Source organism: Acipenser ruthenus, chromosome 3 (assembly GCF_902713425.1).
Source record: "Acipenser ruthenus chromosome 3, fAciRut3.2 maternal haplotype, whole genome shotgun sequence".
NCBI lineage: Eukaryota > Metazoa > Chordata > Actinopteri > Acipenseriformes > Acipenseridae > Acipenser > Acipenser ruthenus.
The window spans coordinates 86,332,217-86,348,950 of NC_081191.1; the positions used below are offsets into that span (position 1 = coordinate 86,332,217).

The 16,734-nt window shown below is 40.4% G+C and overlaps 1 protein-coding gene across 11 annotated transcripts in view; it reads right to left on the reverse strand.

Moving 5' to 3' along the window:
- LOC117394408 (microtubule-associated protein 4-like) overlaps positions 1–16,734 on the reverse strand; it is a 141,135-nt gene that overhangs the window by 17,154 nt on the left and 107,247 nt on the right. For 8 of the 11 annotated variants that reach the window (XR_009320393.1, XR_009320395.1, XR_009320390.1 and 5 more), the window contains 6 exons: positions 14,136–14,239; positions 12,928–13,149; positions 10,257–10,446; positions 9,980–10,042; positions 8,041–8,342; positions 3,171–3,263 (listed from right to left, as the gene is read on the reverse strand). Coding sequence is in view for 2 of the 11 variants with exons in the window: in XM_059018381.1 (XP_058874364.1) it covers positions 3,171–3,263; positions 8,041–8,342; positions 9,980–10,042; positions 10,257–10,446; positions 12,928–13,149; positions 14,136–14,239 (974 nt within the window). In the remaining 9 variants the exon portion in view is untranslated. The remainder of the gene's footprint in view (positions 1–3,170; positions 3,264–8,040; positions 8,343–9,979; positions 10,043–10,256; positions 10,447–12,927; positions 13,150–14,135; positions 14,240–16,734) is intronic. The other 3 variants (XR_009320398.1, XR_009320396.1, XR_009320399.1) reach the window with 2 other exon arrangements.

Here is a 16,734-nt window from a genome sequence, read left to right on the forward strand (position 1 = left end):
GAATGGAGGAGAGACAGACAGACAGACAGACAGACAGAGAACACGAGGAGAGACACACAGGAGGTGTGGTAGGCTGGAGAGTTAGCACTTATAATTAGGCTTGATATTTATTTTTCAGGGCTCAAAAACACCATCATAATTAACTCTAGTGACGTACTTGACTGGGGTTCTGGAACACCATGAAACCAGTTAATTAAATCAACAGGTTTCAGCGCTTTCAATTTATGAGTCATTTCTAACCAGCTGAGCTGACAACATTCTGTGATTGAATGGGGCAGAGATACTGGAATCCAAAATCAACAACAGGAAAGGCACCCGTTTCATTTGCTGTGATTTTCCTGGATCTCTCCGAACGGCCACATTTACTCAGCTGTCGGTCAGAAGCAAAGAAATTGAAAATGGTCACATTGAGTAGCTAAGGGGGGTGAAACTGAGCTGTCACCAGTCACATCCCCCCAAACCAGACAGAAGGCACATTAAACACAAAGCAGGAGCTAGAGGTACTTGGCTAGCAGCAGCAGTGTTTGAACTCCTGGGGTGTGTCTCAGTCTGTTCAATATATAGCAGCAAACACTGTCCCTATCGGGTTCGTTTCTTTACAGCTGTGCAGATACTCAGAATACCTTTAAAAAGGAATAATGTAGGTAATAATGTAATGCATTTCTCACCATTTGCAGTCTACACATTATTAGTTACCAATCAATGATAACAGGACAATGTCTTCTAGCAGTGAGAATTAATACAATTATCTAATAGCTTGTCAGAACCTAACCTACCTTTGTTTCATCCATTTTCTTTTGATCACAGAACACAAAGTTTACTGAACTGCAGAATAATAGGGAACTCCTTAGAAGAGTCACATCTTATTAAAGTGTCTTTAGAAAATCTAAAGAAAGTTTTTTTTTTTTTTTTTTATCAAACAGATGAAACAAAGGGAAGACAAATAACTGCAGATAAAATCAATGTAAGTGGGGATTGTTACCAGGAGGTTCCCAGTTCAAACGCAGCTCAGCCACTGACTTGCTGTGTGTGACCCTGAGCAAGTCACTTAACCTCTTTGTGCTCCGTCCTTCGGATGAGACGTAAAACTGAGGTCCTATTGTAAGTGACTCTGCAGTAGCAGTTGTGATGCATAGTTCACCCCTAAGTCTGTAAGTCGCTTTGAATAAAAGCATCTGCTAAATGACTAAATAATAATAATAATAATAATAATAATAATAATAATAATAATAATAATAATAATAATTGATTAAGTTCAAACTTTAGAACATTTTATATAAGTTCACACTGCCAGAAAACATTGTCTTATCAGTGATTGATACTTAATAATGTCCAAACTGCAAATAATGGGAAAAGCATAATTTCATGTTTCGCAGCGAACACGTTTTTAACAGGTTTCTTTCTTTTCGTGACTTAATACAAAAAGGGAATTACTTGGAAAATCTGATTATCTGCACAGCCCTAGTTTCAATTTATTGTGAGGAAATCTTCACATCCCCCAGACCACTATGGGGCAACTAGGGAGGTCATGCGGGACAAGCGAGACATGTTCCACAGGCATTTCACTGACAGTGGAAGAGAAGGGGCAGGTTCACCAGGACAGCATTAGTAGTGAGCAGGTGTGACTTTAGAGTGTTTCTCGAGGACAGTTAGTGGCAATTAGACAGGTGACACTGGAGGCTCTTGTGTGAGCAGACGTGAGTCAGTGTTAGAGAATTGGGAGCTCCTGGTTAAAGAAGCTGGGATTTAGAGACAGGTATAGAGTGTGTGTGCGCGAGTGTGTGTGTGTGAGATGTGTGTGTCAACTGTGTAAGTGAGAGTGTCTGTCTGTGTGTGTCAGTGTCTCTGTGTGAGAGTGTGTCTGTGTGTGTGTGTTTGTGAGTGTGTGTGTGTCAACTATGTGACAGAGTGTGTGTGTGTGTAGTGAGCCTCTGGGTTCATCAGTACAGAGTGCTGGTGAGCAGATTTGTTTAGTTAGTACACAATACATGAATAAGATTCACCTCGTTTCCATCTGTTAGGGCTTCCAATAACATGTGACTGATCCGGGCTACGTCCTGCAGCTTTGGTCATTCATATCCCCAACACAGACTGCTAGGTATAAATTATGACCTATTTGTATTCATATTGCATGAATTACTACATCTACCTGCAGCATATCAGCACCTAGTAACATGCATGTTTCATGTGCTTGCACAATCCAGGGTGTAAAATATTAGGGAGCAGTCAGGGAGGTCTATTTAAATGTTCTAAACATCATCAGATCTTATCTCTTTGAAAGAGATAAAGAGAACTCCACTCAATACTGCAGAGCTGTATAGAGGTCTCAAGGAATGAGAACTCCACTCAATATTGCAGAGCTGTATAGAGGTCTAAAGGAATGAGAACTCCACTCAATACTGCAGAGCTGTATAGCGGTCTAAAGGAATGAGAACTCCACTCAATACTGCAGAGCTGTATAGAGGTCTAAAGGAAAGAGAACTCCACTCAATACTGCAGAGCTGATTAGAGGTCTAAAGGAAAGAGAACTCCACTCAATACTGCAGAGCTGTATAGCGGTCTAAAGGAATGAGAACTCCACTCAATACTGCAGAGCTGTATAGCGGTCTAAAGGAAAGAGAACTCCACTCATAACAGCAGACCAGTAAACTAATCTAATGTATATTAATATCTATGGCTATTTTTATTTGTTTTTCAGTACACCAGAGCACTATATATTTTTTCCTGGACTTTTATTATATGGAGTGCTTGATGTCAATCAAAAAAAAAAAGTTCATTAAAATAGACCCCAATGTGACAACAAAAGTAGTTTGTGTAACCTGGAACTGAAAATTGCAAAACTGAGCGCTGAGTGCTGCATTAAAAAAAAAAAAAAAATGGGTACCGCAGATGACCATCTTAGAGCTACATTTAGAAACACTAAAAGTGTAATAAATAAATTCAAATGACAAATGTTTCCAGCAGAAGTCTTTTTCTTCAATGGTGAAATGAGTTTCGATTCACATACTTAGAATCACCCAATTGGTAAAGGGTCGAGGGCCTCTTAATGATCCCATTAAGAGGAATGTGCTGATTTTGTTTTAGACAGAAGTGTGAACAGTAAAGTCAGGCTGTGTTTTAACAAGATGGAAATGAGGTGTTGGTTAAACCCTATGAGACCCAGTACTTACATTCCCACCACCAGGAACATGCTTGATATTGTCCTTGGAGCCACAGCGTGAAGTGACATGGCTGTAGTCGTTTTTTTTGGTGACTATCTGAACCTACAATAGAGCAGCAGAGCAAAGAGGGTGAGGGGTCAACCAGGGGTCAGGAAGTTAGAGCAGGGAAAGATGGAGAGGGAGGGAGGGAGGGAGCTACAAAAGCAGGTTTTCACAGGTTTCAGGCAGCACACAACACCGACACAAATACACACATTTACACTGCCTGACCTTTCTATTAGGACCGCTCTGCCCAATCGAATATCGCCCTTGTGTGGGGCATGTTCTCCTGATAGATATCAGGGCCCTTGATTGCCCTGGAAGGCCAAACAAATGCTGTAGTTTTACTCAAGCAACAGCATTGCTGCATGTGTACCATGATCGCGATGGCTGCATTAAAAAAACAATAATGCACCATGGTCCCCACAATCCCCAATTGTGACAGGCATTTGTTGAGTATGCCTGGGATGAACTTGAACAATGTGTTCATCATCCCGTGCCTACCCCTATGCATCAAATGCTTGAAATATTGAAGACTCAATGGATCCCTCTGTGGAGTCTATGCCACGTCAAGTCTGTGATCAGGATAAACTGTGGCCCAGCCCGATATTAGGGACAGGTCCTAATAAAGTGGCCAGGCAGTGTATACACCCGCAGAGTTAGGAGTCAGTCAGGGGACAAATACAGCTGGAGTTATTTAAAGCTGCTGCCAGTGTCTGCACAGAACCACAGGTCTGGGCTCAGACTCTGCAGCAGTTGCAGTCACTATGAAAGCAGCTTTACCACGAAAGAGAGAACAATCACTGTTGAAGAGCTACTCCTGTTTGGTCCTGTAGATTGCAAAAGCTAATTAGCAGTAACACACCATTAAGAGAAGATCTGGGGAAAAAAAAACATTTTACAAGCGGAGGAAACTCTCTGAGCAGAGCTGTGAAGGAGAGTTTAAAAAACACAGAGGGTTGAGTTAAAAAATAAATAAATAAATAAAATCTAAAAGAAGTAGCTGACATCTGAGCAAGCGTTAAAGTTCACAGTGCAAACAATATAATTCCAGTGCATCTTACCCAATATGTATTTACATAATTTTCCCTTTTCCCATTTCCCTTAAACACACACATTATGGTAAAGGTGAATTGGATTTCTTTTAGTGGTAATTTATTTGAAGCTGTTAGTGAAGAAAATGTATCTCTCCTTGCAGATACTTTAGTGCTACACTTCCAGTCGAGAGGTAGCACGAGCCGACACTGAAAACATTTCAGTCACAGGAAAAGCAGGGATTGGTGCTCGAAGGCGTGAAGCTTCTGGGAGTTTGAATTCTTTTAAAGGAAATACATGGCAAACATGTAGAATGTTTAGTCTTTGTTTTCTGGAGAAATATGTAGTTTTAAAAAAAAATGTCTAAAAGAACTAAACATTCCGAAATTGTTTTTCATACAAGAACTCCCAGAAGCAACTCATTTCTGTCAGCTGCGTTCCTTCAAAAAGAGAAGTGCAGCAAGGAAAAGAGTTCAAGAGACAAAAAAAAAATACCATTAATAATCAAATGCACTTTTACACCATGCATGCATCTTTCATTTAATACATACTACATAAGATATGCTGGAGTAGTTCTGATAGCTCTGTGTACTTCAAAAACTGCTTCTTTACCTTCAGAACGCCCTTTTACCCCAAATTCAAAGCACAAAGGCACTGCCATGCCACTATCTGGTCTAATATTTAAGGCAATGGGGTGAGAGAAGCTCAGTGGTTAGAGCTCTGAACCCTGCCATCAGTAACTGCTGAACTTGGCTTCTGTGTGAAACAGTGGATGCTAAAGACACTTTTCCACATACAAATGCAACCAAGCAAGCACCTTGATCAAATCTTCCTTGATCAAGCACTGGCTCTGTAGTACCAGATGCAAAAATAAAAAAAAATTTAAAAAAAAAGCAAGGGTACTATGACATGTGTTTCTTTCAAATCTGCACATTTGAGACTTGTGTAGTGAATGGAGGTGCAAAACAGGCAAGGTTTATGGAATTATTTATTTAGTTACAATCCCTAAGGGCAGTGGGATATTGTTTCTAGGAACCCAGCATTAGCAGAAACAGTGCTTCAAATCACTGGAACGCACACATTAGTAGGAGTCCACTCAAAATTCTCAAATCTGTTCAGACAGGAGCAGTTGGTGATTTTGATGGTCATTTATTTTGATGTTTGATTTATAGCAGCAGAAAATAAAGAAAAGAAAAATCCAAAAATGTCAAAAGGCAACAGTGGAGAGAGGGCGTTCACACAAAACTCAAAAGACGCCAGCGATCGACAGCAAGTTGATAGCAAATAGGTTTGTTGATTGTTTGAGTAGTATTGTTCCTTGGGATAACAAAATGAGCTCAAGTCATGTGATTTCATAAAAACGCCAGGTGCTCAGTGTTTGGTATTTGAGTTGAGTTAAAATTGCCAAAATTAGTTTATTAACAATCTATACAAATAGCCATTCGAAAAGACATGATTTTAATTAACGCAAGAACAGCGAAAGATACGACCATTTTTAGTAATGAAGATCGCCTGGTTGCTATCAGCATGATTGAAGGCAGCCTGTCTGTGAGGGAAGTTGCCCGGAGAATGAGATGTCTCCTTCAACATTCATCAGATTAGTCCTGAGAAACCAGGAAACCGGATCTGTGAGGGACAGGCCAAGTCCTGGAAGGCAGAGAGTCACCACACCGGCCCAGGACCGTCATATCTGACTGATCCATCTGCATAATTGTTTTCAGACTGCAGTGGCTACAGCACGAGAAATTCCAGGAAGAAATAACCCGCTCATCAGCAGAATGACTGTAGCTCGCCGTCTGCGTGAAAACGATTTGCATGCTCGGAGGCCGTTCAGGGGTAACATGTTGACAGCTGAGAAATGAAATCGCCGTCTTCTGTGGACCAGAGAAAATCTGAGGTGGCGGCAGAGAGATTGGTGGAGTGTTTCATTCACAGATGAATGCCGTTTTGCCCTAGACAAACCTGACGGAAGACAACGTGTGTGGAGACGTCATGGTGTGCGTTATGCTGGCTGTTGCGTTGTTCAAGCAAACCGATGGGGCAGTGGAAGTGTGATGATGTGGGGAGGAATCTCCTTTTACACAAGAACGTCTTTGGTGCAGATTGAGGGCAACCTTACTGCTCAGCGACACATTGACGAAGTCCTTGAGGCAACAGTTTTTCCGTTCCTGCAAGCCAATCCAGAAGTGTCGATTTTCCAACAGGACAATGCAAGACCACACAGTGCTAGGATTATAATTGCACCACTTCAGGAAAACAATGTCGAGGTCTTGTCGTGGCCAGAATTTTCTCCTGACCTCAGTCCAATAGAACATCTATAGGACCAAATCACCAGTGCCATATACAGGAGACAACCGCGACTTCACCAGCTGGCTGCAGCTGCACAGGAAGAGTGGCAGAACATCCCCCATATCCACAGGCTAATCAGGTCTTTTTTTGACAGTGTGTCACATTTCCTACTGAAAACTTATGATTCTTTGATCTGTGTTTTTTTTGACATCTATGTTTAAAATATTTGATTAAATCCGTTAGGCCCAAGTGTTGCGTTTCTTTTGTGCATCAGTATATATATATATATATATATATATATATATATATATATATATATATATATGCATGTATGTATGCAGTTCATTCTCATTAAAACGAACTCAGATTAGACTAATTTTCTGATATAGGTGCACTCCACTTATAACGGACTCCAAGGGACAAAGGAAATCAGTACTTTATAAATTAAGTACGTTGTAAACACAATTCGAAATGCTGTCAATAAATACATAAATACTGGCAAATATCAACAATACAAGAAAGCTTACATGCCAAAGAATGGGAGTTTATTATTTGTACAAAACACCCCCCTGTGAGATGTACAATGTAATAAATTGTACTATTTTAGAAATTTATATTTTTGCTAAATGTAATTAAAATTGTATACGTTATACGTTTAAACTGTACAACGACTGTGCCAACAAAAACATAGAAGAATAAAAGTAAACAGCAACTATTTTCCTGCCTGACGTCACAAATGCCGCTGTGACTGTCATTTACTGTCCCGGATTTACCTGTGGAACAGGAAAACGGTACGTATTAAACGGTACTGTATGTATTATTAAACTGTACATAGTTAGCACAAAAGATCTCCATGTGGAACAGGAAAACTGTACGTATTAAATGGTATATACGTTATAAGCGAGTCTGTTCTAACCAGAGCAATTCCTCATTAAAGCCCATGTTGTTTGGCACAGACATGCCTCCTCAATACGTTGTAAATGTAACTCTGTTCTAACAGGATTTGTTAAGTGGAGTGCACCGGTACTACGAATATTCCACATGGTCCCAGCCAAATTTAGCAGTTGCTTATTGTAGATTACTTCTTATAATACAGATTTACTTTACACAAATTTCCAGTTTGTGCAAATTATTTTGGAGCCCTATTGGGAAGAAAAAATGTGAATAAAATGAAATTGCTTTAGGGATAATTGCAGCTTTTCTTAGAACAGCAATCCACACTTATCCAAGCTGATGTTTCTTCACTGGGAATGGTAAATTAGCCCAATCGTCACCAATGAACCTCACCTGTGGAAAACTCAATGCGGACAATCGAACACATGGGTTTGTGCCGCTCTAGTGACAGTTACACTGAATCAGAGGCACACTGCTGTCTACTTGACTGTAAGTATTTTATACACAATGTCCCCTAATATAAACTCTGAGATTACAATCCCTTGGTGTTTGTGCTCCTGAAATGATACAGAGGGGAAAGCGTGCAACTGGTGCTGCAGTGTTTTGGGGGACAGTCTCCTACCTTGCCTCCCCCTGGCTGGTACTTGATGTTGTCAGTGGAGCCAATCTTTGATCTCACATTCTTGATGGCGGGGGTCGGGGTTCCTGCTCCGGCAGCACTGGTGGGGCGGGGGGTGGTTTTGGGGGCAGGGCTGGTCTTGGGGGGTCCTCGCTGGGTGGTCAGCTTCTTGTCGGCGGTGGCAGTGGGAGTCGGGGGTTTTGGGGTACGGATGCGGTTAGCACCCAAAGGGGTTCCTGGGCTGCTGGGGGTGGTTGGGTTAGTCCTGGAGACGACTGGAGCCACCCGTGACCTGCTGGGGTCCACTTAGGAGAGAAAAATAAAAATTATCTAAAAAGGTCAGGCTTTAAAAGTTCAGAGATAACTAAATAATTCCAGTAACCCTTATAAAAGTTTACCACTGTATTTTTGCTTAGTATTTTTGCAGCTTTACCATGAGTATACTATGCATTTACCACAGTTTACCCTGGTTTGCCATACAATACCTTGCTATTCTTTATAATGATTACCTGTGCTTTATCATGCTTTACTACACTTTGCTATGCTTTTACTAGTACTAAAACTTTTGAGGGAAAAGAGGAGGCCATTCAACACATCAGTGCTTACCAGATTCCTAGTTGCTGATTACCATTTTGTGGATTTGACGGTTCTTAAAGGCTCCCAATGGTTCAGCATCAACCACATGACTAGGTAACCCATTCCATGCCCTCACCACTCTCTGTGTGAAGTGTCTCCTACTCTCTGTCGTAAAGTCTATCTCCACTTAATTTCCACTGGTCCTGGTTTCTGTGCTGCAGTTAAAGTATTAGTTAAGGTTAACTATGTCAACTCCTTTTAATACTATAAGAACATAAGAAAAAAACCAAAACAAAACACAAATTGCTGTAATTTGTTCGATCTTAAATTTTCGTACATGAAAGACATTATAGTGAAGTTGATTTCGAATTTGTAAAGCTGTAAGTGAAAGAATATGACCTGTTGCGCCATACAGAGACTTCAGTGAGACTGTGTTAGACTTGCACGGCTAAAACTGTAACTTGCCGTTTAAGAGAATGAAGAATGAGGTGTATGGTGCATGTTGTGCTGGGTGGCTATCTCCAATGAAGAATGAGGTGTATGGTGCATGTTGTGCTGGGTGGCTATCTCCAATGAAGAATGAGGTGTATGGTGCATGTTGCGCTGGGTGGCTATCTCCAATGAAGAATGAGGTGTATGGTGCATGTTGTGCTGGGTGGCTATCTCCAATGAAGAATGACATGTATGGTGCATGTTGCGCTGGGTGGCTATCTCCAATGAAGAATGAGGTGTATGGTGTATGGTGCATGTTGAGAGTATATTTCTCATACACTCTTTGCTGTGTCAGGCTCTCAAGTGAAGAGTGCAGGAGAAAATACACTTACAAACATATTAAAATGCATAATCAAAATTAAAAAAAACAAATGAAAAGCTGATGTTAACATATTTAACCTGTTTATGTTTTTTGTTGTGGTTTATACATTTCAAATGCTTTGTCACTGACATTCGGAGTGAGAGATCTACACTCTCAGTGACATTATAAGTGTAATTGCGGCTAATATGGGACATGACATACGGTTTTTATTAAAAATGCAGTTCCACTGTGTGCCACCAGAGGGCCCCGCTAACCTACCTTGCCAGCTCTCTGCCACACACAGATATCAAACAGGCGACGGATGAGAGCTGATAGACTGACCTTCTACGGATCCAGACAGAGATTTCTCACTCATATAAATCTGACAACTCTGATTCCCATCACCCATCAACCCAGGGAGAGGGAGAATAGAGGAGAGGAGGGTACAGGGATAGGGAAAATGAGAGGCAGAGGTGAAGGAGGAGTAGCGGAGAGGGAGAGGAAAGGAGAGAAGTAATGGAGAGGGAGAGGAGATGAAAGGAGAGACAAAGAGAAAGAGAGAGGGAGAGGTACCTGATGGTGATTTCGCTGTACTCGTTTTCTTCACATCTATTGGTTTGGAGTCAGTCTTGATAGCTGAGAAAAAGGAGGAGTTTTAAAATATTTATTTCGTGAATAAGTTCTCTTTTGCACCACCCTGACAAATTACTGTTTAGCAGCAGTCTTTTTCACACGCTGCAAACAAGTGAGGTAAGCACAAGGCCTGGAATAGAGTGCATTATAAAAGTCCAGTCTAGATTATACTAGTGCATGAATCAGTTTCTGTATCAGACAAACCAAGATAACTAACATGTGGGCCTCTTGGGTGGGGTGCTGGTGCTGGTGCTGGTGCTGTTCCTCTGGACTGGGGCGCGAGGCGTGGCCGGCTTGGGGGTGACACTGCTCTTTGGGACAGGAGGTTTAGAAACAGGAGCAGGGCTGGCCTTGGGGACTGCAGGGCGCTTCTCAGGACTCTTCACTGGACTGCGAGCATCTGAGAGCTGGAGAGAGAGAGGGGAGACAGTGAGGGAGATCTGAACTGAAGAGAGAGACGACAGGGAGTGGGAGACAGTGAGGGAGATCCAAACCAAATACAGAACACAGTCCATCAAAAAAATAAATAAATACAGGGAGGGAGGGAGGGAGGGAGAGACAGCAAGACATGGAGTAAGACAGACAGAGAGGGGGAGACAGGCAGAGAGAGAGAGACAGGGGGGCAGAGGGGGAGACAGGGAGAGAGACAGGGAGGGACAGAGAGGGGGAGACAGGGAGAGAGAAACAGGCAGGGACAGAGACAAGGAGGGACAGAGAGGGGAGACAGGGAGAGAGATAGGGAGGGACAAAGAGGGGGAGACAGAGAGGGAGAAACAGGCAGGGAGAGACAGAGAGGGGAGACAGGAAGAGAGATCCCAACCAAATACAGAACACATCCCAAAGAAAACAACTCTCATTGCATTTCTAACACCCTGCTGCAACACTCAGTATGAAAATACACTGCTCCAAACCCTGCCTTGGAGAACCATTATAATCTGTACTGGGAAAAACAAATTAAAACTCAAAACAAATTACATTTTTTTTTACCTCACCATAATTAAAAACCATAACACAGGCAGATCCTAACCAAATCCAGAATTAGTGACACACACAGCAAATTGAAACTGGCAGACACAAATTAAACTGGGAGCCCCAAGAGGCTCGACCAGGGAGACAGTGAAAAGATTGACTCTGAAATGCATGCCATTCTCTATAGTACAAAACAAAGATAAATGTGTTATTTTTGATATATATATACATGTTAAATCAGCGTTCCAGATAAGGTTTTGGGTCATTGAGTAATTTAGACACTAAGTGAGCAAAATGTCATGAGTACTTTCAATAAATACTGTACATACTTTAATGCTAACTTATGGGGTATGCATTAACTACAGCCTTACATTTTAACTGTAACATTACTTTGAAATACTGTACAAAAACTTACAATAAAAACAAAACAACAATTATTCTTATTTGAAACAATATGGCTGTGAAGCAAATTAACACAGACATATCATTAATGTATTAATTGCAATGCTGCAGATGGAATATACAGTACTTTACAAAAGGCCTGCATGCACATACTATATATTTCTACTATATATTAATACTTAAAAAAAAAAAAAAAAACTGTACCAATACTACACTAATGCAAATAAGGAAATGATAATATTGTATTCCTTATTGATCACCTTGCTGTATCAATACAAAGTATCCTGACTCGCTCCTTACACAGAATATTGAATTTATTATATAGATTTACCTTCCAAAAAGTAGGTTAGGTTGAGGGGCACCAAGACAGAGAAATCCTAAGGATCAAGAATCCAGTCGCTAATTCACCAATCACAAACACGCATTGCAAGTGAGTGGATTTATTTATTCATTTATTTAAAAACTGGCTACAATTAGCTGTCTGGGCATTTCTATGAACCATTCTCTAGCTACCGCATGCAGTATATTCATAATTGACCATAGAGACGTCGGGAACCAACGAAGTACAAGAAGCTTGATAACATGCAAACTCAAGCTGTGCAGCAAAATAGTTATTAAATATCATACGTAATTCATATTCTTTTCAATGCATATAACACCCTGTGCGCAGCTTATCTGGAGCGCTGTGTTAAGTACTTCTGTACATTTGTTACAACTTTTGCAATCCCTGTATGACTTGTTATACGGCTTGTTATGTAAAACCTGATACAGGTTTGTCTCCTCAAGACTTATGAAGGGATTTAAAAAATATTTACTAGACCACACTGCCTCCCTCCTAGTGCCTCAGCTCTTACCACTAAACCACACTGCCTGCCACTCTCCCTCAGCTCTAACCACTAGACCACACTGCCTCCCTCCCAGTCTCTCAGTTCTAACCACTAGACCACACTGCCTCCCTCCCAGTCTCTCAGTTCTAACCACTAGACCACACTGCCTCCCTCCCAGTCTCTCAGTTCTAACCACTAGACCACATGGCCTCCCTCCAAGTCTCTCAGCTCTAACCACTAGACCACATTGCCTCCCCTCCAACCCAGTCCCTCAGCTCCACACATGACATGACATGAATTGTGTGCTCAGGAGTTCAGAATATGTCAGTTTGACTTCCTTTTCCCTTTGTCATACAAATAGACTCCCAGCTGCAATCAAACATACAGTAGCAGCTCAGTAAAATCATTGAGGATTAAGGGTTTGCAAAAAGCACATTTTCCTGCTTATATTCTCACCTCCCCTAGCTCTGTACAGCACAGATTAGACATATCAACGAGGGGCACTTTAAAATATAGCTGTTCTGTAAATACCAGAGATTTTCTATGCAGCAGGGCAGAAGAGCACAGCACATAACAGGACAGGTTAACAAGGGGCTGTTTGGAAAAACCCTCCAGGACATTGTGCAATGAGCGGCTCTTCGTTTGACTGGTTGTTGTTGTTGCTGCAGCTGCTGGCTCAGCCACGCTTACCTTGGGCTTGGTGTTTCTGGGTGTTGTGGAGGCAGGGCGCGGTGTGGTGGGCGTGGCTCTCTTGGTGCCGAAGGTGGGCGTGGTTGCTGAGGTGGGTGTTTTTTTGTTGGGGGTGGTGGCGGAGGCGGGGCGTTTGGGGGCGCCCGCTGTTGACAATGAGGACGGCCGCGGTTTGGCTGCTGAGCTCGGCTTGGCAGATGGAGTGGTGGTGGCTGCGGCAGACTGGGGTTTAAAAAAAAAAAAAAAAAAAAAAAAACACAAAAAAAACCAACACAAAAACATGACAATGCGCCAACAAAAAATAAATAATGAGAATCATGAGTCACAAGAAGCAGCAGCAGCAGCAGGAAGCAGGTTGCAAACATAAACAGCAAAGCACTGGAAGAAACTAAACCCTGAGGGGAGGGAGGTGTGCAGGAGAGACAGCGGAGGAGACAGCTACCTCACACCGCTCTTAAGAACATAAGAAAGTTACGAACGAGAGGAGGCTATTCGACCCGTCAGTGCTTGTCCAGCTCCTGGCAGTCGATTGATCTCAGAACAGTTCACATTCACAGTTTTAAAAACACTTAATTAAAATAAAAAATAACCACCCTGCTGAACACCTTTACAATGGGAGGTCTCCCTCTCTCATCAGTGCATATTCACAGATGTGTGTTTACTAAGAGAAGAGTATCAGCAGACTATACTGGTATCAGCAGAGCTCTGGGAGAGGAATGTGTTGGTCACGATGGTTACTAGAAATGATTAATCGATTATTAAATCACCATGGATTTTATTTTGCCAGCCTCAATTAAACATTCATTGGTTGATTTATTGCCCTGATGCCCTATTTGAATCCTCATGTAAATATTATATTACAATAGTTTCTTCATTTTTCTGCTTCTTACTTATTAATAATAACGTTTTCTCAACACATATATTACTCTGTTTAATAATAATGCACATACATGTTTTCAGTTGTCTTTGAAGGCTTTCATGAAGATTTTACACATTTTTCTTTTTTGCTTCTCACTTCTGAATAATAAAGTGCATCGATAACTGTGACCTGTTGAATATTCGATTAGGAAATTGCTGATTGCAACTCTATTGGTGACTCATCAGGACTTCTCAAATGCAACAGCAGCAGCTATGGTCTATGGGCAATGGAGGAGCAGCAGCAGACGTGACCCTTGACCTGTTGGGAGTAACAGGAAGTCAGACCCTACCTTGGTTTTCTTCTCTGGGCTTGGTGGCAGCTCCTTATTGGGCGCAGCACTGATCCCGTTTGCTGCGGCGTCTTTCTCCGACTTCTCCTCCACTTTCACCGGAGCTGAGAAAGAAAACTTCCTTATTAGAAAAAACAAACCTGTTGGCTTTCAGTTACACAAGAACACAAGAAAATGTATAAAACGAGGAGGCCATTCAGCCAATCAGTGCTCATTGGCTTCTAGTAGCTGATTCATCTAAAAACTTGGGATCTTAAAGTATATCAGTGATTTAGCATCAACATCATGGCTAGGTAACCCATTCCATACCCTCACTACTGCGTAAAGAAGCGTCTCCTACCCTCTGTGCTAAGTTTCTCTCCTCTTAATGTCCAACTCCTCTTAATTTCCAATTGGATAGTGCTTACTTTGTAAACTCCTTTTAAGATTGTAAAGACTTCAATCAAGTCCTCCTCTCTAACCTACAAAAAACATTCCTCTAACCTATAACAAACACAGCCCTTGTAAATGAGAAAATGGTTCCCATCTAGTTAGTGTTTAATTTCCTTTTATAGCTGACCTATATTTTTATTTACTTATGTTTACTTTAAATGTATTCTTTTTTTTTTTTTTTGGTTTGTCGGGTTAAACACATTAAAACTATTGGACAGAAAACGGTGTGTATTTTGGGGGAAAGGTGCACATTCCCTCACAAATGACACAGGGGTTAAAAAGATGGTTTTACTAGTTTAAAAATGGGTTGCTATTACTTTAAGTGTATTCCCATTTCATTAAATATAGTTACAGAGATGCTGTATACTTACTATTGAAGTGTGGGGAGAGGCACGTATCTATGTTAGGTGCACGTCCACAGTCACATTCTTGTAAGTGTAAGTGAATAGGAAGGGGGACTTTGTACATTTACATTTATTTTAGTAAAAAGGGGAAAGATTAAAGACAGAGAATTAATAATGGTAAATGTGTAAATAGACCCAATTAAACTGTGTAGTTTATTAATAATAATAATAATAATAATAATAATAATAATAATAATAATAATAATAATAATAATAATAATAATAATAATAATAATAATATGATTTTTTTTTATTAATAATTGAAGTTAACCTGGCTTAGTAATTTAGTCCAGAGGAGGGGCTAATTAGAGATAAAGGTATATGGCATTTGGGATGAAGCAGGGAGAGAGTGTCCTGCATGGCTGAAATGGCTGGTTCATTTTAAACATTTTGTTCTGTTTGTTCAGTATTTATATTCACTGCAATTTTTAAGTTAAAGTTTTTTTTTTTTTCAAGAATTTTACCAGAATTGTTGTACTCAACTTCAGTTTCCTGACTGTTCCTATAAATACACCAACCCTTGGCAACACAAATATACATTTAATTGCAAAGCAAAGAATGCCCCTTTCTACAACCAGAGAGGAGCCCTGTACTGCCGACTACATAATTAAATGCGCTGACGTACGACTTAATTCGATGCGCAGACAACATTTACCATGACAGCCCCAACTGCTTTGGCAAGATTGCTTCAGATCGGTTTAAAACCCAAGATGCCTGTCAGATTCTGACACAACAAGAGAGATCTGAAGGCAAGAGCACAGCTCATGAATCTTTCATGGGACATGTTTTTTCAATCAGTGGGGTTCTCAAACGTGACTGCTTGAGAGACCCGTTTAAAATGATAACCTGAAGAAAACTGCAAGTATCCCTCATACTGCAGTGGAAGGGAGTGTTTAAGTCCAAAGCGCCCTTGTGGTTTCATGATTCAACAATTCACTAATTGGGTTATTTCGCAGTTAGTCTGTGTTGACAATAAATTGTACACATCCTATATTGTACTGTACAAGAGTCAGATATTGAGATATAGAAGTAGCCCTGTATAAGATTGTCTGTAAGTATCATAAGGCCCTTCTCTCACAACAGTCCAATTTGTCATGCAATAACCCCATGAAGACTATTTAATATACAATACATCCCTTTTAAAAGTTTATCATGGTATTTTTGCAGTGTTACCATGCTTTTACCATACTATGCATTTGCCAGTTTAACCATGTTTATTAATATGCTTTTCCATGCTTTATTACACTTTGCTGGGTTTTTACTACAGTAACTTTTATCAAGGATTGTCTGTACATACCACAAGACAGTATCTCTTGCCACAGCAGTGAAATACATTATTTCTGTACATTAAATATGTATGTTGTTTTACAAATGAGAAATTTAGAATGTCCTGCGGACTCCCCCTGGGCAACCTTTACAGACCTCCCGGGGATCCCCAAACCCCAGTTTACTGAAGTCTAGTTAGAGGACTTTTTAATAATGCAGGTGTACTTCACAAGAGACCAATTATGATTCTGAATCAAAAACAATGCTGAATCACATTTGAATCATATTAATTAATAGTAATTTAAAAACGAATGTTCTCTCGTAGCCCTGTGGGGGAACTAACAGCTCACATTTTACAAGATGTATTTATTATTATTATTATTATTATTATTATTATTATTATTATTATTATTATTATTATTATTATTATTATTATCATTATTATTATTATTATTATTATTATTATTATTATTATTATTATTATTATTATTATTATT